At 37.8% G+C, this 20,833-nt stretch overlaps 1 protein-coding gene across 1 annotated transcript in view; it reads left to right on the forward strand.

Moving 5' to 3' along the window:
• The window catches only part of MARCHF5 (membrane associated ring-CH-type finger 5), a 58,596-nt gene that overhangs the window by 4,309 nt on the left and 33,454 nt on the right, over nucleotides 1–20,833 (forward strand). The window contains exon 2 of the mRNA XM_058697164.1: nucleotides 13,940–14,142. Within this exon, the coding sequence (XP_058553147.1) occupies nucleotides 13,940–14,142 (203 nt within the window). The remainder of the gene's footprint in view (nucleotides 1–13,939; nucleotides 14,143–20,833) is intronic.

Here is a 20,833-nt window from a genome sequence, read left to right on the forward strand (position 1 = left end):
GGGTAGGGGTGCCTGGGTGGCTCAGTCGGTTAAGCATCGGACTTCTCACGTCATGATCTCACGACTGGCGAGATGGAGCCCACATCAGGTTCTGCTGTCCACACAGAGCCCTCTTGGTATCCTCTGCCCACTCTCTCTCTGTCTCAAAAATAAATTTTAAAGAACATTAAAAAAACTAAGTTGTTGTGGGCAAGCAATTTTTGAGAGTAGTGGAAAGGGGGTGGTTTTCTAGTATCATGAATGATTTAGGATCACAAATCATTGCCTTGAAATTATAAGCATTTATAAACTCAAACCCTTTGGGGAGCCTTTGGGGTGACTCAGTTAAGCATCCGACTTCGGCTCAGGTCATGATCTCGTGGTTCATGAGTTTGAGTTCCACATTGGGCTCTGTGCTAATAGCTCAGAGCCTGGAGCCTGCTTCAGATTCTCTCTCTCTCTCTCTCTCTCTCTCTCTCTCTCTTTCTCTCTCAAAAATAAACATTAAAAAATAGAAAAGTTTATAAACTCAAACCCTTTATATCATTACTCTGTCACCATCTGTTTTCTTGATTTCTCTTATGTTTCTCAAAATTAGGATTAAATGTATACAGAGTACAAAGAATATTGTAACAAACTGCAGGAATGGATCTTGTATTTGAAGCTTGGGCCTACTGAGTGATCCTTCTGAAAACTTGACTTAAGTATACTCCATCTCACAGTAATACTCAGGAGTTTGTTGATGTTGTATTACATCACTTACTTGGCACCTGGTGAGTAGGCAAGGCACTTAGCCGGTGTCCCAAAACAGTCAGATGGGAGGGAAAGCAGGGAGAATAATCTGTTCCCCGTCCCTCTCCTGCAGTTACAAAGTGAATTAGAATCCTCACTCTAAAAGCGTTATCAACCAAAAGTGTACATCCCTTTAGAAGATGTAGACTATTCTGATAGGAACATGCCATATTATTTTCAGATTTGTATAATTATCTCTTAGTTTGCATTAAAGCAATTTCTCATTTTCTGTGTCAGTTGGTATCTCTTCAGTCACATCTCTATCCCATTTTGACAATTAACAGACCAATACCTGGAATTAAAAACCATAGCAATTAGTTATGTTTGCTTTCATCTGTATGTTAAAAGTGGAAGGATTACAGAAAACATCTCCTTTGACTACTCTCATCAGTCCCATATCTTCTCCCCATCCCCATTTCACTCTTATAAATGGGTTTATATTTTTCCAGGCTCCTTTGTTTAATGCTTTTATTTAAAAAAATTTTTTTTAGTTTATTTTATTTTTTGAGAGAGAGAGCAGGGGAGGGGCAGAGAGAGAGGAGAGCACGAATCCCAAGCAGACTCCACACTGTCAGCAGAGCCTGATATGGGGCTCCAACTCACGAACCATGAGATCATGACCTGAGCTGAAATCAAGAGTCAGACACTTAACCTATGAGTCACCCAGATGCCCCTGTTTAATGTTTTCAGGTATACCATATATAATTCGTGATTTTGTTTCTAAAATTTGAATGTATCAGTCTACAATTTGCTTTTTTAAATACAGTTTTGAGTTCTATGATACCCAGCAATTAAAGAGAATGTATATATAATATTCATTGGATTGACATTCTTTTTTTCTTAATCCATTCCCCTGTTTATGATATTTAGGTCCTTATTTTCTCTTCTTTAGCTCTCCTTATAATTTGACTTTCATTCCCCTTTCTTAGCTCTACTAAAAGTATACTAAAGATCACTAATACTTTCTTAATCAGTAAATCTAATATCGTTTTTACTTGGTCTTCGTATCCTCGGTATATGCGTAATAAAGTTGAAACTGATTACCACCACCCTCTAACTTCTTGAAATTATATTCTATTATACTGTACTATTTTTCTATCTTTTGCTTATTTTCCCCTCATATATTACCTTTTCTCCCTTCAATCACATAAGTATGGTTTAAGCCTCCACACTTACCATTCTTCTCTGAAGTGTACCCACTTATTATCTCACTTTCACCTCTGTTTGAATGACTCCCAGATGAGCTTCTTTATTCCTGACCGCTTTCCCACATTTTAGTGTCTCTTTCCTAGCTGGCCAATAGACATTCCCATTTGTATATACATGTTATTACTAACACCTTAATGTGTCTAAACTGATATTTCCCTGGCTTTTACTTTTCTTCCCAATTTTTGTTCTTTGATTAGACCCCATCCTTCTAGTCCACCACTTTTTTTCTTTTTGCTTCTTTCTCTCCAGATTCACTCATCAGATATTGTAGATTCTTCTTTCTCTGGCTCTACTTTTTCTCTTCTAGTTTGACTTAGTGTGATACCAGGATTGGCCAAGGCATAATTATAATCACATCATTTCCATGCTTCAAAACCTGCCAGTCTACATCACCTATGGGATAAAATGTAAACTTTCAAGATCTAGTGAAGGGGTTTAGATCTATTAATGTAATTCAGCCTCAACCTACCTTAATCATACTCTTCTGCATTCCACTACATTGTTCTCTGAATGTCATTTCCTTATTTTTGTTTTAGATGACTTCCTCCCTTTTAACACCTGGCTAACTCTTACCCTTCTTTAGAATTAAAGAATTCTTCTTTAGAATATTAAGCTTAAGCTCAAATATCACCTTGAAGCATTGCACAGCTCCTTCAGACAGAGTGAGTTACTCCTTCCTGTGTTTCCATAGAACTTTTGTGCATTTATTATAGAAAATCACATTGTATTATAATTTTGTTAACGCATCTATCCCATGTCTTAGAGCCTTCCACACACACCTGATACCACCACCACCATGCATGTTTAACTGGAAGTTCGTTGAGAATGGAAACTATTTCCTATCCCTTTTACCCACAAAGGTCTGGTACCTTGGATACATTATTGAATCGGTGTCTTTCTTTTCATCCTTTATGACATATCAGTGCTTAGAATAATCTTAGCAGAAGCACAATTTAAAATTTTTTTTTTTCAACGTTTTTTATTTTTATTTTTGGGACAGAGAGAGACAGAGCTGAACGGGGGAGGGGCAGAGAGAGAGGGAGACACAGAATCGGAAACAGGCTCCAGGCTCCGAGCCATCAGCCCAGAGCCTGACGCGGGGCTCGAACTCACGGACCGCGAGATCGTGACCTGGCTGAAGTCGGACGCTTAACCGACTGCGCCACCCAGGCGCCCCAGCAGAAGCACAATTTAAAGAACCAACTCATTTGCTCAACCACCTGTATTTTATTGCTTATTAAGCTTAAGTTCAAATTATTTGGCCTGGCCTTCAAGACCCTTCATAATCATATGTATTGTGCTCCCTATTATGTTTAAGACACTGAGTTTATGGCTGGCACCAACTACCTTTTTAAACCTTTGCTTCTCTTTAAGAATGAGTATGTACAGAGACACCTGGGTGGCTCAGTCGGTTAAGCATCCAACTGGATCTCAGCTTAGGTCTCGATCTCAGGGTCGTGAATTGAAGCCCTGCATTGGGACATCACTGGGCATGAAGCCTACTTAAAAAGGAAGAAAAAACTAATAATAGTACATACATGTTTGTTGCCCAGGCCAAACTGATTTGCTCACTGTCCTCTGAACACAAGATGTTCTTTTTAGCATCTTGTCTTTCAAAGTTCTACCCATCCATCATTCAACACCCATTTTAGGTTCTGCCTCATTTATAAAGCTTTTCTAACCATCTCAGAAATATTTTTCCCCTCTTCTCTAGACTCTGTAGCAGTCCTTTACATGATACAACTGTTGTATCAGTTGTATCAACATCAGTTGATGAGACATAATATTTATATGGCACAGTGAAATAGACTGGAAGGGGTTTAGATCTCTGGTGAAAGCTCCTTATGGCTGTTTAAAAGTACCTTAGAAAAAATGAAACAATTTCTTGTACTGGCTATAATTTTCTATGAAATAAGAAGTGGAAACATTTCTCAGAATTCACTATACATATGGCAGCATGATGCAGTGAAGAAAGCTAATGTTTTGGAGTTGAGGCCTAGGTTGCCTACGTGCCTCTCTGTAAGACGTTGAGCAGATTACTTAGCCTTTCTAGGCTTTTGTTTCCTTGTTTATTTAAGATGGAAATAATTACTCTTGGGGAGTTTCTGAATATCAGAGACAAAGGGGATGGCATGTATATGCTTGATGGGAGTGTATTTCCCTTCAGTTTTACCCTTTGGTAATGTGTTGTGATTGTGGTTTTATCTTTTGATGAATTCAGATACTTTAACTTCCATTCCACTTGTGTGAACAGACACATAAAGGGATTTTTATTCTTCTTGATGGTACAGTTCCTGTTTCAGAATACATGGGGTGTGAAACTTTTAATCGTGAGACAAAACAGTGTGCAGTTTTGGGTTCCTGCTCAGAATGTTTTGAAAGAACACAAAAGAACACAAAATACATAGTATCAGAAATGAGGGGCGTCTGGGTGGTTCAGTCCATTAAGTACCCAACTTTTAATTTCAGCTCAGGTCGTGATCTTATCATTCATTGGTGAGTCCAAGCCCTGTGTCAGGCTCTGCACTGGCAGTGTGAAGCCTGCTTGCAACTCTCTCTCTGCCCCTCCCTCACTTGCCCTCTCTCTCTTTCAAAAATAAACAAACAAACAAACAAACAAAAAAGGAAAATAAATGAAACCAATCAACCTGTTAAAAATCTGATAAAGTAATATGAGCTTTATTTAATACCTTAAAATACAAGCTGTATTGGTTGATCTGATAACTACATTCAGATTTGCAATGAGTAAATGTTATTTTGGGATCTGCACAGGTAGCTGTAAAATAATATGAAAATTTCTGGTCAATATACTGTAATTTCTAATTGCTGTACTGTTAATATTATTATGGTTTGCTTACATTCATCATTGGAGGAAAATTAAATTTTATTTAGAGGTTAGCAAAAGTGAAGATGTAATTTCTTTCCCCATCCAAATTTTCTGGGATAAATTTTCATGGACCCCAGATTAAGAACCCCTGCCTTACAATACAAGAGATTCTGTTGTTACACCTATAATAAGTGGTAAACAGGGGTTTGAACTTGAACAGTCTGGCTCCACACCCCAAGTTCTTTGCTCCGTTATAGAACACCTTGAAGTTGCATAGTCTTTTCCCCACATTTAGCTAGCTCTTTACCTTAGGAGAAAAAAAAAATCTTGAGCATTTTACTTCTTGTTTAAATTAAAAACCACACTTGATCTTAGCCAAAAGGCTGAGAAGTGGTTTAAATTAAAAACCAAATAATTTTAAAATTTTTATGTTGGGTATAAAATGAAATTTCATTTCTGTGTTATGGTGAATACAGTATTTGAGGCTTAAAAGAATAAAGAGGAATGACTATAGCAGAGATTCTCAAACTTTAGGTATTGTGATCATCTGTAGGGCTTGTTACACTGTCAGCAGTTCCTCAAAAAATTAAAAATGGAATACTGTGTGATCCAACAGTGCCACTTCTGGGCATATACCTCAGAGAATTGAAAGCAGGGTCTCAAATATTTGTACACCCATGTTCATAGCGGTGTTATTCACAGTAGCTAAATATGGAAGCAACCCAAGTATCTATTGAACAATGAACAGATAAGCAAAATGTGGTATATACATACAATGGAGTATTATTCAGCCTTAAAAAGGAAGGATATTTTGCAGTGTGTTCCAACATGGATGAACTTGGAGGACATTATGCTAAGTGAAATAAGCCAAAGACAAATACTAGATGATTCCACTTATTTGAGGTACTTAGAATAGTCAAAACCATGAAGACACTATAATGGTGGTTGTCAGGGACTAGGGAAAGGAGGATTGGGGAGTTGTTTAATAGGTACAGAGTTTCAGTTTTACAAGGTAAAAGAGCTACAAGATGAGTGGTGGTGATGGTTGTACAACATTGTGAATGTATTTAATACCACTAAATTGCACACTTAAAAATGGTTAAGATGGGGGGTGGGGGGTGCCTGGGTAGCTCAGGCAGTTGAGTGTCCAACTCTTAATTTTGGCCCAGGTCATGATCTCCCGGTCACGGAATTGAGCCCCGTGTGTCAGGCTCTGCGCTGAGCATGGAGCCTGCTTAAAATTCCCTCTCTCCCTCTATCCATCTCCCCCTACCTCTCTCTCTCTCAAAAAAAAAAAAAAAAAAAAAAAAAATAGTGGGGTGCCTGGATGCCTTAAACGTCCAACGTCGGCTCAGGTCATGATCTTGTGTCCTTTGAGCTCAAGCCCCATGTCAGCCTCTGTGCTGACAGCTCAGAGCCTAAGAGCCTGTTTCTGATTCTGTGTCTCCTGCTCTCTGCCCCTCTCCCATTTGCTTTCTGTCTGTCTCAAAAATAAACATTAAAAAAAATTTTTAATAGTTAGATGATACATTTTATGTGTATTTTACCACAATAAAAATTTTAAATTAAAAAAAATTTTTTAAGTTTATTTGGAGAGAGAGGGTGAGTGCTCTAGTGGGGGAGGGGCCGGGGGGGGGGTTGTGGAAAGAAAATCCCAAGCAGGCTCCACACTGCCAGCACAGAGCGTGGGGGAGGGGTGAACTCACAAACCATGAGATCATGACCTGAGCTGAAATCAAGAGTTGGACACTTAACCAACTGAGCCACCTAGGCTCCCCTAAAATGTTTTTGAATGATATTTTTTAAATGTAGTATCAGGTCCCTCCCCGAGAGTTTCTGATTCTGTTGGTCTTGGGTGGCCTGAGAATTTGTATTTCTAGTAAATTCTCAAAAGATGTTTGTGCATCACATTGAATACCACTTTCTAAGAGATTGGAGGATTGAAGGTGGGTGGGGAATGACTTAAAGAGAGACTTAGAGGGGCGCCTGGGTGGCTCAGTCGGTTAAGCGTCCGACTTTGGTTCATGTCATGATCTCACAATTTGTGGGTTCGAGCCCCACGTCAGGCTCTGTGCTGACAGCTCAGAGTCTGGAGCCTGTTTCAGATACTGTGTCTCCCTCACTCTCTGCCCCTCCCCTGTTCATGCTCTATCTCTGTCTCAAAAATTAAAAAAAAAAATAATAAACAGTAAAAAAAGAAAAAGAAACTTAAAGTTTGGTCTGAAATTACAACCTTTTCTAGGGTGTGGACTTCGAAAAGATTTTGGCTTTGTCCTTTGAAATGGGAAAGAGCCAGTTATTCTCACCTTTTAGGATATTCAAAATGTATCCCATAATTCATAACATTAAAATTGTAATAACTTGAATTCAAGTAGAATTGTTATATTGACCTGAATGTAAATATTATGGTGTTATCAGTAAAAATTTTTAATTTGAACATATTGGGTTTTATCTTTTTTATCTGTGTTTATCTAAAAAATGACCTGATCCAGTAGCAAAATCAAGAACGTATTTTGCCCAGTGTAAAAAATAGAAAAGCTTGCAAGATTCAAAGTACTTGCAGTAGAAATTAGGTGTATTTAAGACTTATCTGTTCAAGTTCTGAACAGTAGAGAACAAAGGTGTTGACAAAAAATACTGTGTATTTATAAAAGCTGTTTGGAGTTTATATCCTATGATTGTTCTGGGGCCATCTCTTCTATCTAATTTTTCACACTATCAAGATTGTTTGAGTCGCACCCGTTGGGAAATCTGCCCCAGACTGGTTAAACTTAAAACCACACACACAGCTTTATGTAAGTGAACAGTGTAAGAGTATATTTAGCTTTAAGCACAGCTTGATCCATGTCTCAAAGCCATCAGTTTCCATCTTTCAGCTTCCTCTGGTTTCTTTAGGCTGCACATGGTGGTTCTCTTGGCAGTAATAGCATTACACCTTCATTTAGCCTCACACCTTCCTGCCTTAAAGCTCTGTAGAAAAGAGAAAGCCTGTGTACCAGCTTTCCCAGCAAAAATTCTAAGATTCACTCTGATAATACCAGCTTCTTGGGCCCAGTCTTCCAATCACTATAATTTGGAGTTAGGATACACCCTTAAACCAGTCTAAGGATTACTTTTCCTGGAGCTGGGGATAGGGGAGGACTAACTGCCTAAACCACATACAGGACTGATGTTAGAGGGAAGGGTGGGACATTGTTTGTTCCTTAAAAAGAGGAGAAATTGTGCTGTACATTAAACCATAAGCTTCTACTCTCTCATTCTAAGATCTTGAGAATAAACCTGTCATTTTCAGTCCCCTCTTTTTCTCACTAAAAGAAGGCAGAGAATTAGAGAATAAATAGCTGAAATAGATTTCACCAAAAAGGGAGTAGGATATGGGGAATCAGAGAGGGAAAGCATAATTATAAGACCTGCTCAGCTGTTGTTCCTGGTCAGTCTATCAGAAGTTTTTAAAAAATGAGGAAAGAGGCGCCTGGGTGGCTCAGTTGGTTAAACGTCCGACTTCGGCTTAGGTCATGATCTCGCGGTTTGTGAGTTCGAGCCCCGCATCCGGCTCTATGCTGATAGCTCAGAGCCTGGAACCTGTTCCGGATTCTGTCTCCCTTTCTCTCTGCCCCTCCCCTGCTCACACTCTGTGTCTCTCAAAAATAAATAAATATTAAATTTTTTTTTAAATGAGGAAAAAAAGGATTCATACACATTCATATTTTGTTCCTTCCCCTCCTTTTTTCCAACCCTGAAGACTAGTAACTCTGTCCTATATAATATAGACTGTTTGCCTAAAAACATTCATGTAACCATTTTTATTTTTATATGGTTATATATTCCCATCTATCTGGCCCTTATATCACAGACTGATGTTCTTTCCAAATTAAATAGAGTAAACTCCTATATGTAGTAAGGTTGTAAATCAATAAATTCTTTAGAAATTAGCATTTTCTGTAGTGTTACTTTTTTTTTCTTTTTTTTTTTTTGAAGTGAACATAACCTCAAGATTTTAAAATATGAAGCTTAGAACTGGACCATGTGACATGTGGCCCTTTTCTCTTATCTCCTCCCAGTTCAAAATGCTTGCCTCTCAATAGCCGGCATTCTCTTAGATCTGCAGTTGGGCTCAACACATTAAAGCCTCAGCACAGTCTTCTTTGTAGTTTTAGCCTTTTTCGGGAAAATCGGCTTAGGCTACCCACCATGGCCATTCTGCTTCCTGTCATAAACGCCACTTTTCCTGGTCATAAAGAGAATCTTTGCCTTCCTTGTACTGTGTCACTTCATGGAGTTGGTGCTTGCAACACTTCTTGCAGAAAGTCCGGCCGGTTTTTAGGAATTCACCATGGTTGCAAGAGCACTGTCAGCATACATAGTTCTATACTGTTATTTATATGAAAAAAGCGCTTATTTCTGACTTAAGCAAATCTAGTAAATGTCTCCTTCATAATGGTTTGCTTTCACCAATCTCTTTGCCTTTTTTTTTTTTTTCCCTACCTGCCATTTTTCTATACCATCAGTTCTCAAACTTTACCTCAGGATCACCTTCAGAGAATTCAAGGCGCTTCTTCAGAGTTTCAGATTAAGTAGATCTGGGGTGGAACCAGAGAATTTGCAAGTTCCCAAGTGATCTTGAAACTGCTGGTCCAGGAAACTTTGTTTCAAGAATCTCTGTAATCATTTGTCCCTGCCTTTGCTAATTTCTACTATCCCTCCTCCCTGAAGCCTTCTCTGATCTATCCAAATTGATCCTTCAATTTCTCCTTAAGGTATGCCTATGGTAATCTCTGGAACCTTATTAAATCTTCTGTTTGTTGGATGTGACCCCAGTTAATTTATAGGATTTTCCAAATAGATACAATCTTCCATTTATTTTATTTGTGCAGCCACATGGACCCAGTGAATACTCAGTAAATGTTGCTGGCAATGTCTCTACTATTGTTAGAAATTTCCATTTCATATTTATCTGTATCTAAACTATAATTTTTAGATGAAGTGATTTAGTGTTATCAGAAGTTTCCTATTTGATCTCAAATGACCATCATCAGATTAACACTAACAGTTGAAATAAAGAGAAAATGGATGTGGTAAGATGGTAGATGTTGAAAATCAGGCACACTTTTTTGAGAGTATTGGTATCAATAAGGTTTCTTTTAATATCTCATCTGTAAGATAATTTCAATTAATCTGTATGAGGCTTAGCTTCAAAACCCAAATTTGTAAACTGTATACTATCACTATGAATCAAACAAAACAAGGTTATTTGTGTTAACAATTCTTATTAGGTTTAACTCCTAATGAGTTTCCACTGTAAATCACCGTTCAACTACCTTATCTACCATAGTTGTGAAATTAGAAAACATCCGAAAGTGCTTGCTTTAAATGTCAGTTGAGTACCTTCTAAAAAGTAAAACTGTAAAAGTGTTTAGGAGTGAAATATACTGATGCCTCAACATTGAAGTACATCAAAAGTAAGATTGATAAATGAATATGGAGTAAAGGACATATAAAGCAAAATTATAAGAATTGTAGAATGTAGATATTGAGAAAAAGGGTAGTCACTGAACAGTTTTTCAGCTTTTTTTGAAAGTTTGAAATTTTTCATAATAAAATTTTAGGAAAGGGGCACCTGGGTGGCTCAGTCAGTTGAATGTCCCACTCTTGATCTCAGCTCAGGTCACGATTTCACAGTTGGCTAGATCGAGCCGAGCCCCCTGTCAGACTCTGCATTGACAGCACGGAGCCTGCTTGGGATTCTGTCTCTCTGCCCCTCCCCTGCTTGTGCGCTCGCTCACTCTTGCGCGAGCACTCTCCCTCTCTCTCAAAATAAATAAATAAGGGGCACCTGGTGGCTCAGTCGGTTGGGTGTCCACCGACTCCAGCTCAGGTCACGGTTCGAGCCCCACGTGGGGCTCTGTGCTGACAGCTCAGAGTGGAGCCTGCTTCCAATTCTGTGTCTCCCTCTCTCTGGCCCTCCCCCCTCACGTTCTGTCTCACTTTCTCACTCAAAAATAAACATTAAAAAAAATTTTTTTTAATAAATAAACTTTAAAAAATGTTTAAGAAAGATAAACTTACACTGACGAGAATTTATGGGGAATATAGTTATACAAGTAATTGCGTTAAATTGAAATATGAGATTGCCATTTATGTAGGTCTAAAACAGATGAATGTAGGCAATTTCGTTTGGTTCAGCCTGGTACTAAGGTTCTGAGGAGATATATTTTTACGTTTTATTTTTTTCCTGGTGACTGAAATTGGGTTTATTCGATTCACCTTAATGCTGATTAATTATGCTGGTCTAGATGTACTTAGCTACATATGCTGCTCATTGTTGAAATGAAAATCTTAGAAGAACCTAGAACGTTTCTAGGTATTATGCCTGTTTTGTTATCACAACTGTATATCTCATTTCCCAGAGGTAAACAAATACAAAATTTCCTCAGTTGTGGGGCACATATATTGTAACACCTCAGTTAACCAAGTCTGTTTGCTTATACTTGTCATTTGAAATGTATGCAAAACTTTGTAAATTATATAGTTATACCCAAACTGTGGATAGTGACGATGGTTGTACAACAGTAAGAATGTACGTCATGCTACTGAACTATACTCTTAAAAGTTGTAAATTTTATGTATATTTCCCCACAATAAAATTTAAAAGATGGAGAGGAGGAAGGGGCACTTTTAGATAACCATAAGGTAGTATGAGGGCTGAGACAGCTTGACTGAGGTGGGTCATGGTGCTAAACAAACACTGCCTACCTCCCATTTTTACCTAGGTCGTATGAAACCTGGTTGAATTTGAAAGCTGAATAAAGTCACAGTTTTGGATGTTGCTATGAATTAAGTATTTTTCCCCTGTTCTGGGGTGCTTGGCTGGCTCAGTCAGTGGAGCATGCAACTCTTGTTCTAAGGGTCATGAGTTCAAGCCCCACAGTGGGCATGGAGCCTACTTTAAAAAAAAAAAAAAAAAATAGGAAGTTTTCTTACCTGTTCTAATTGGAAGTTTTTAATTGGAGCACCCAGTTAAAATATATGTTGTTCTACAAGGACTGGAGACTTCATGAATCTACAGTACCTGACTAGTCTTTCCCATTGAGCATAGTTAAGCTAGTTCTGACAGAAGCAATTTATTTAATTAAATGAAAAGTGCAAAGTAGATGGACACCTGGGTGGCTCAGTTGGTTAAGTGTCCAACTTCAGCTCAGTTCATGAGCTCAACTGTTGGTAGGTTTGAGCCCCCGTATCAGGCTCTGTGCTGGCAGCTCTGGAGCCTGGAGCCTGCTTCGGATTCTCTGTCTCCTCTCTCTGCCCCTCCCCTGCTTGTGCGTGCACACGTGCCTGTGCACTCTCTCATTCTCTTTCAAAAATAAACATTAAAACATTTTTTAAAGTGCACAGTAGAGGGGCTCCCGGGTGGCTCAGTCAGTTGGGCGGCCGACTTTAGCTCAGGTCATGATCTCGCGGTTTGTGAGTTCTAGCCCCGCATCAGGCCCTGTGCTGACAGCTCGGAGCCTGGAGCCTGCTTCGGATTCTGTGTCTCCCTCTCTCTCTCTGCCCTTCCCCCATTCACGCTCTGTCTCTCTCTCAAAAAAATGAATAAATGTTAAAAAAAAATTTTTTTAAGTGCACAGTAGATAACAAGCTTCAGTTAGCAGTTTCTAATTGTACACACTTCAGTGGGGGCGGGGAGAAGTGAATGGTCTCATGGAGTTAAACTGTATTTGCCCTAATGAAAATCAGTGCCAACTTGTGTCAATTGGGAGAAAAAATAATGAATTGCAACCTAATTCCACAAGAAAAAATTAGACTTCATGAGGTACTTTCTCTCTCTTTTTTTAAGTTTATTTGAGAGAGAATCCCAAGCACACTCCATCCCAGGGCTTGAACTCACAAACCTTGAGATCTTGACCTAAGCCGAAATCAAGAGTCGGATGCCCAAGTGACTGAGCCACCCAGGTGCCCCTAGACTTCAGGTATTCTTAAAACCAAATTTGGGGGGGGGTGGCATCTAGGTGGCTCAGTCAGTTGAGCCTTCTCTTGATTTTTGGCTCAGGTCATGATTCCAGAGTTGTGGCATAGAACCCTACATCAGGCTCCCTGCTGAGCAAGGAGCCTGCTTGGGATTCTCTCCCTCTGCACCTCACCCCCACTTGCACACATGTGCACACACTCTAAGAAAAGCAAAATGGGAAACATTTTTTTCTAACTTTTTTAAAGTTTCATTTATTTTTGAGAGAAAGAGCACTTGTGAGTGGGGGAGGGGCAGAGAGGGGGAGAGAATTTCAAGGAGGCTCTAAGCTGTCAGCATAGAGCCTGATGTGGGGCTCAATCTCAGGGACCTATAAGATCATGACCTGACCTGAAATCAAGAGTTGGATGCTTAACTTACTAAACCACCCAGGCACCCCTGGAATATGTTTTAAAATTAACCGTCTCAATTGCATTTTTAATATAAACATCTCAGAGTTGAGACTTCTAGATTTCAAATATAATAAATATAACTCCACAGAAAAAAGAAAGTCATTCATACTTGAAACATGTAGGCCCAAATTTACTATATCACTATCCTAAAACAGTTTATTCTGATGTCTTTATCTCTTCCCCCTTTATTTTTTTAAGACTTAATAATCTTTCCCTCTTCACATAGTCATTCTTTACCAGAAAGAGAAATTATTTTTCCCCTCCATTGAAAATTGAATGAGACCATAGTGAAATTATTTGTATAATCCTTTAGTTTTCCAAGTTGAAGAGGTTTAGTGTTGTTGAAGTGGGGAAAACACTGAATTTCACATATTTCTGTGCTTACCCAAAGAATTATTAGGGTCTTCTAAAACAAAAGCAGCTTGAGGGTTGTCTTTTTGCACTCTGATTCATAAGAGAAGGTGAAGAATTATTGGAAAGATGGAATTACATAAAAGGAAAATTCAGAAAACAAGATTCTGCAGAAGAATATAAGGAAAAACCAAAAAGAAGAAACTCCAACTGGAAATCTATTGATTGTTTTGTCACCTTGGTATTTGAATGTAAAGTAGAGGTTCTATATTATAACATAGTAGGCTTATCTCATTAAGTGAGTGCTACGGTGGAAGGGAGGCTGGGGTCTTAAAGATAACGTCATTATTTCTCTTTAATTTACAGAAGTTGCTGGGTGTGTTTTGCCACTGATGAAGATGATAGAACAGCTGAATGGGTGAGACCATGCAGGTGCAGAGGATCTACAAAATGGGTTCACCAGGCTTGTCTACAGCGTTGGGTAGATGAAAAACAAAGAGGAAACAGTACAGCCAGAGTGGCATGTCCTCAATGCAATGCTGAATACTTAATAGTTTTTCCAAAGTTGGGTAAGCAGATCATGAAAAACAACAAAGATATATGTGATGTTGTTTTTTAACTCTATGATCTCAGGTTTATTTAAAAGTGACCCGTCTCTTTGCTTTTTTGCAAATTTCTCTATTCCCTTTCTGTTATCTCCTCTCTAAATGTTATTTTTTTGTTTTGCTAATAGTTTACATTATCCTTAATATATCCTCAAACCCACCCATTTGTCTGTGTATTAAATGTTTTTATGTTGGTTGAGTGGATAAAAAACTGGGACATCTGACTCTGTGGATAAAATCAAATAACAAAACTATAATAAAGAGCTGACCAGAAGAGCCTTATTCTTTGGAGACCATTGATGTATGAGAAAGAAAACAACAATGTGTTCTTTCTAATACTTATCCTTAATTCTTCTATTAAGGAATAAAAGGGAAGTTAAAGACTTAATAGACAGTGTTAATCTCATTTTTGGATTCCAATTTATGTGGTTATCCTTCATGAAAACTACTTTCTTCTTTCTGCAACTTGGGCAGGGAAGTAATAACCAGAGATCTTTTAGAATGGGGCTAGCATTGAAAAAAGTAGAGCAGATGATTTAAAGGAAGCTGTAAGTAAGGCTGATATTTAGTTACCACGTTCCATTACAGCCACGTGATTATGGTGTCTCTGGTGTTTAGCTTATACCAGTTATTAAACATTTTTAATATCACCTTGGCTATAATAGGTATATGAAGGCAGTTCAGGTTCTGGGAAGGTCAGATGGAAAGAATGACTTTCAAGGGGAGTAGGGTTCAAGGAGAAATTGAAATAATTATTAGATTTGTTTTTCCTAGAGGCTATACATACTGAAGTAAGACCCTCTTTTAAAAAAAAAATAAAAATAGGCAATGTAAATGCAGATAATGAAGTGCTTTTCTAATGTGAGAAGTTTAATAATAAGGGTAAACAAAATTTCCCTAGCATAATTCATAGGAAGAAATAATAGCTTCTTATAAAAGGAAAGTAGTAGAGAAAGTAGTGTTTCTCAAACATTTAGAATTTGTGGACCACATGATGGGTCTTCAAATATACCATGGATTTTAAATAAAGACAAAAGAGTAAGTCACACATCTCCATTATACAGTTGACTCTTGAACACAGTCATTAGGGGTACTAACACTGTGCAGTCAAAAATTCACCTACAGCTTTTGATTCCCCTAAAACTTATCTACTCATAGCCTTACTGCTAGCATAAACAGCCAGTTCACATATATTTTATATGCTGTATGTATTATATACTGTATTCTTACAATAAAGTAAGCTGGAGAAAAGCAAATGTTAAGAAAATTATGATAGTGGGGCGCCTGGGTGGCGCAGTCGGTTAAGCGTCCGACTTCAGCCAGGTCACGATCTCGCGGTCCGTGAGTTCAAGCCCCGCGTCAGGCTCTGGGCTGATGGCTCGGAGCCTGGAGCCTGTTTCCGATTCTGTGTCTCCCTCTCTCTCTGCCCCTCCCCCGTTCATGCTCTGTCTCTCTCTGTCCCAAAAATAAATAAAAAACGTTGGAAAAAAAAATTAAAAAAAGAAAATTATGATAGAAAATACATTTATAGTACTGTACACTGAATTTATTCCCAAAAATCCACTTATAAGTGGAGCCATGCAGGTCAAACCGGTGTTAAGAGTCAACTAATAATATTAAAGCAGTATTCTAAAGTAATTTAAACATCAGGAAAAGCAATTAATTACTGCTGTATTCTTTCACCATACTGATACCTAGCTCACTAAAATCAAAGTTAAGCTTTCATATTTAACTTTTTTTTCCAACTCTTTAATTCTACTAATCTCACTTTTCAACTATAGGTTTTTGGGAATAGGAAGTATAGGATGATTCTGTTAGGTGTTTTAGATATTTATATTTGGATGGATACAAAAATTATTACAGGAATTCTCATCGAAAACTACATACAGTGTTAGGTGAGGCACTGAGTTGACAAATGAGTGGCACTCAGCAGTGACACTGAATATTTCATTTTGGAAGGTAGCACTGGTAAATCTCTCCTTTTGGTTGTATTCATTTCTAAAAAGTTTTTAGGTCTTGGGGCGCCTGGGTGGCGCAGTCGGTTAAGCGTCCGATTTCAGCCAGGTCACGATCTCGCAGTCCGTGAGTTCGAGCCCCGCGTCAGGCTCTGGGCTGATGGCTCGGAGCCTGGAGCGTGTTTCCGATTCTGTGTCTCCCTCTCTCTCTGCCCCTCCCCCGTTCATGCTCTGTCTCTGTCTGTCCCAAAAATAAATAAAAAACATTTAAAAAAAAATTTAAAAAAAATAAAAAAATAAAAAAAAATAAAAAAAAAAGTTTTTAGGTCTAGCGTGATGATTGAATATGATTGTTAGGTATACCTAATACTAAGACATTGATTTTTTTCTGCCACAAGGAGAGAAAATGGCTAGATGTTGGAAAGGTCAGACTTCTTTTGGTTGAGGCATTTGTATCATGATTTGCTCTTAATATACCTTAAGAATTTTGCCCTCAAATGACAAGTTCACGCTCTTCACTCTACTGTTGGCCATGGAGATCTGCCACTTGAGTAAACCACAGATAATCGTAGAAGTTATTTACTGACTGTCATTTTCGTGAAAAAAAGTTTGTATACTTCATTTGAATAGTTTTTATTAGCATTCTTTTCTCTTGACGAGATAACATGCTGAAGATACCTGCTCAAGGGCTGCAGTTTGAATTATATTCATAGTTTGCCATGCAATTTTTTTTGTAACATTTTTTTTTAATTTACATCCAAATTAGTTAGCATACAGTGCATCAATGATTTCAGGAGTAGATTCCTTAGTGCCCCTTACCCATTTAGCCATGCAGTTTTTAACACTAACTCAAGAATAGGCAGCTTACTGGCAAATGCCAGCTGTTGTCGATAAATGAAGCCGTGTGTGAATTGGCTTTCAGGTGCCATACTCTTGTTATACACATGGCTAGTCCTCTTGCTTGGCCATACTGATCCCAGTATACCTTTTCAAGTCAAGGTTCAAAAATAATTGTTGGTTAAAAGAAAATCCCTTCTGTTTCATGTTTTCACTGATAATCAGTTAAAAGTTGCATATATTTCTTGATTTACATGGTGTATATGCCATGAGTTGATTCATATTCTGAACACTAGTGGTTTCTTCCAGCCATAAAACAAAATATTTAAGAATATACATCTGTAATAGTAATTGTTCTTACTGTGTACCAAACATAAATGTCCAGTAGTGTCATCTGATGATAGAATTTTGCCAGCAGATTGTTTTCTTTTAGCATATTCGTGATTAATGTTTCACTAACCATTTATGCCTGTTTTTGTTAAAGTAAGTTGGAAGTTCCTTTGACTACAGTTTTTATCTTTGTTTTCAGTGACAAAATTCATAATGCAGGCTTTGATCGCAGGCTGGAGTGGTTGAAAATTCTGTGAATGCTTCAGTGGCGTCTCGTCCCTGTTTTATAATGTTTCAGTCCCCGTTTAATAATGTGTCACAGTACAATGGGAACAAGGAGGTCTTCTGTGCAAACTAATTCTAATTCACTGGCCACAGTCCATTCCAAGAACACATTATTTAAACTCTGATAGTATATCATTTATCATTTATGACATTCTGAGTTAAATGTATTTTTATCACTTCTGCTCTTCAGTGAACCTTTGAGGCATTGATTCTTTTTCTTAAATTTGAGATTTAACACATAATAATAACAAAATACATGTTTAACCAATGTGAACAGTTCTCATGATGTGAAGCTTTGTTAGCCAAAACAGTCTCCTCTTAAGTATCCTTGTAGAGTATGTGTGACCCTGGAAACATAACAGTTAAAGACTTAAAAGAATTTTCTTTAAAGTCCTTATCTTTTCAAATTTGGGAAATGTTTGGTGATCAAAATTTTTACTTTTTCATCAAATTGTCTGTAGACCAGTTGATAGAGTAATCTCCTGGGACTATACCACTGGTCTCCAAATAACACGTGAGAGACACTGACTAGACAAAGGAATACTAGAGAAAAAATGCAGAGTAAGAGGTGACGGTTAAAGTTCTGTGGGATGATCTTTGTATAACAGGTTTTATAAGTTTTATATGGATTTAGCCTCAGTCTAGCTGGCTAGCTGCATCAGTGGTGGCCACAATGGAGGGGTGGTGGCAAGTGTGTGTTAATTACTGATAGGGAATATATTGTGTTTGGTTATGAAAACCTTAAAAGATCCATCAGACTCATTCCTCTCACGATTTGCCACCCATCTTATGGTTTCTTTCTCCTAGTGAGTTAGGCCGGTTGCATGTATGCAATTACTTAAAAACTGCTAGAAGTGTGGTCTGAGAACCAGCAATATTGGAATCATCTGAGAGCTGTTAGGAATGAAGAACCTCGGCCCCTCCTCCCACCCATCCCCAGTTTGAATCAAAATCTGCATTTTTATGACATCATCAGATAAGTTATGTACATGTTAAATTTAAGAAACATTACTTTAAAACATGAAGGGGATACCAGCTGAAAAAAGGTTTGTCTTTTATTAAAGCATATCCATGAAGTTTAAGACCAGGTAGTACTCTTGTTTAGCCAAACAGAAGAGTTCAAAGGGCAGAGTTCTTGATACCCAGGAGAGTACCAGAGACTTTCACATTAGATTCTTTTTCTTTCTTTCAACATTTTTATAGTTTTCAGTGTGCAGGTCTTTTGTTTTATAAAATTTATTCCTAAGTATTTCACTCTTTCTGATGCTGTATTATATATATTGAATTATTTTATTTTCAGATTGGTTATTCAGATGTATCAAAATAGAGTTTTGTATTTTAATCTCGTGTCGTAAAACTATGCTGAACTCATTTAATGGTTCTGATCGTTTTTAAGTGGATTGCTTTGCATTTTCTTTATACAGGATCATGTCATCTGTGAATAGAAAGAGTTGTACTTCTTCTTTTACAGTCTGTTTGCTTTTATTTTATTCTCTTGCCTAATTGCTCTGGCTGCAACCTCCAGTACTTCGTTTAGGACAGACATCCTTGTCTTGTTTTTAATCTTAGGAGAAAAACAGTCTTTTGCTCTTACGTATGTTATCTCTGAGCTTTTCGTCTGGCTTTCATCAAATTGAGAATGTTCTTTTCCTTATTTGTGAAATGGTTTTACCATGCAAGGGTAAATACTTTTTCTGAGTCTGTTGAGATGATTGTGTGTTCTTTTTCCTTTATTATTATGGTATAATACAGTGATTGATTTTCATATGTTAAACCAACTTTTCATTCGTGGACAAATTCCCAAATTCCTCTTGATCGTGGTTTAATACATTTTATTTCCCTATTTTTAGTTTATTTTGAGAGAAAGAGAAAGCAAGTGGAGGAGGGGCAGACAGAGAGGGAAAGAGAAAATCCCAAGCAGACTCTGACATGAGACTCAATCTCACAAACTGTGACATCATGACCTGAGCAAAAATCAAGAATTGGATGCTTAACTGCTTGAGCTACCCAGGCACCCCTAATACATTTTAGATATTGCTGAATTTTGTTTGCTAGTATTTTGTTAAGGATTTTTCTGTCTGTAGTCGTAATGGATATTTGTTTGTGGTTTTCTTGTGATTGCTTTCACTGGTTTTGGTTTTGGGATAATCCAGGTCTCATAGAATGAGTTGGGATGTGATCCCTCCTCTTACTTTTTTTGGGAAGAGTTTGTGAATGATTGGTCATTAATTCAAATGTTTGGTGGCAGTGAAGCCATATATAGTCCTGGGCTTTTCTTTATAGGAAGTTTTTGGATTACTAGTTCAATCTTTTCACTTTACAAAGTGTTGTTCAGATTTTCTATTTTTTTATCGAGTCGGTTTCAGTAATTTGTGTCTTTCTGGGAATTTATTTCATCTAGATTATCTCATCTGTTGGCATATGATTGTAGTATTCTTTTATAATCCTTTTTATTTCTGTAAGGTTAATATCAATGTCCCCCCTTTCGTTCATGATTTTAGTAATTTGAATCTTTTTCTTCTTTCTTGGTCAGTCTAGTGAAATGTTTGTCAGTTTTGTTGATCTTTTTATTTTTTTATTTATTTTTTTTTTTAATTTTTTTTTAACGTTTATTTTTGAGACAGAGAGAGACAGAGCATGAACGGGGGAGGGGCAGAGAGAGAGGGAGACACAGAATCAGAAGCAGGCTCCAGGCTCTGAGCCATCAGCCCAGAGCCCAATGCGGGGCTCGAACTCACGGACCATGAGATCGTGACCTGGGCCAAAGTCGGACGTCTAACCGACTGAGCCACCCAGGCGCCCCTGTTGATCTTTTTAAAGACCCAAATTTTGGCTTCATTGATTTTTCTCCATTTTTCCATTTTCTATTTCATGTGTTTCCACACTAGTCTTTATTATTTCTGTTTGGTTTGGGTTTAGTTAGCTTTTCTTTCCTAGTTTCTTAAATTTTTTTCCCAGCATTTATTTATTTTTGAGAGACAAAGTGTGAGCTGGGGAGAGGCAGAGAGAGAGAGAGAGAGAGAGACAGAATCTGAAGCAGGCTCCATGCTCTGAGTTTTCAGCACAGAGCCTGACATAGGGCTCCAACTTAGGAACCATGAGATCATGAACTGAGCCACCCAACCAACTGAGCCACCCAGGTGCTCCTCTCTTCTAGTTTCTTAAAGTAAGTTAGGTTATTGGTTTAAGTTTTTGGTTTTTTAGTAGACTTAATTTTTTAGAGCAGTTTTAAGTTCACAGCAAAATTG

This window comes from Neofelis nebulosa, chromosome 13, assembly GCF_028018385.1.
Source record: "Neofelis nebulosa isolate mNeoNeb1 chromosome 13, mNeoNeb1.pri, whole genome shotgun sequence".
Lineage (NCBI taxonomy): Eukaryota > Metazoa > Chordata > Mammalia > Carnivora > Felidae > Neofelis > Neofelis nebulosa.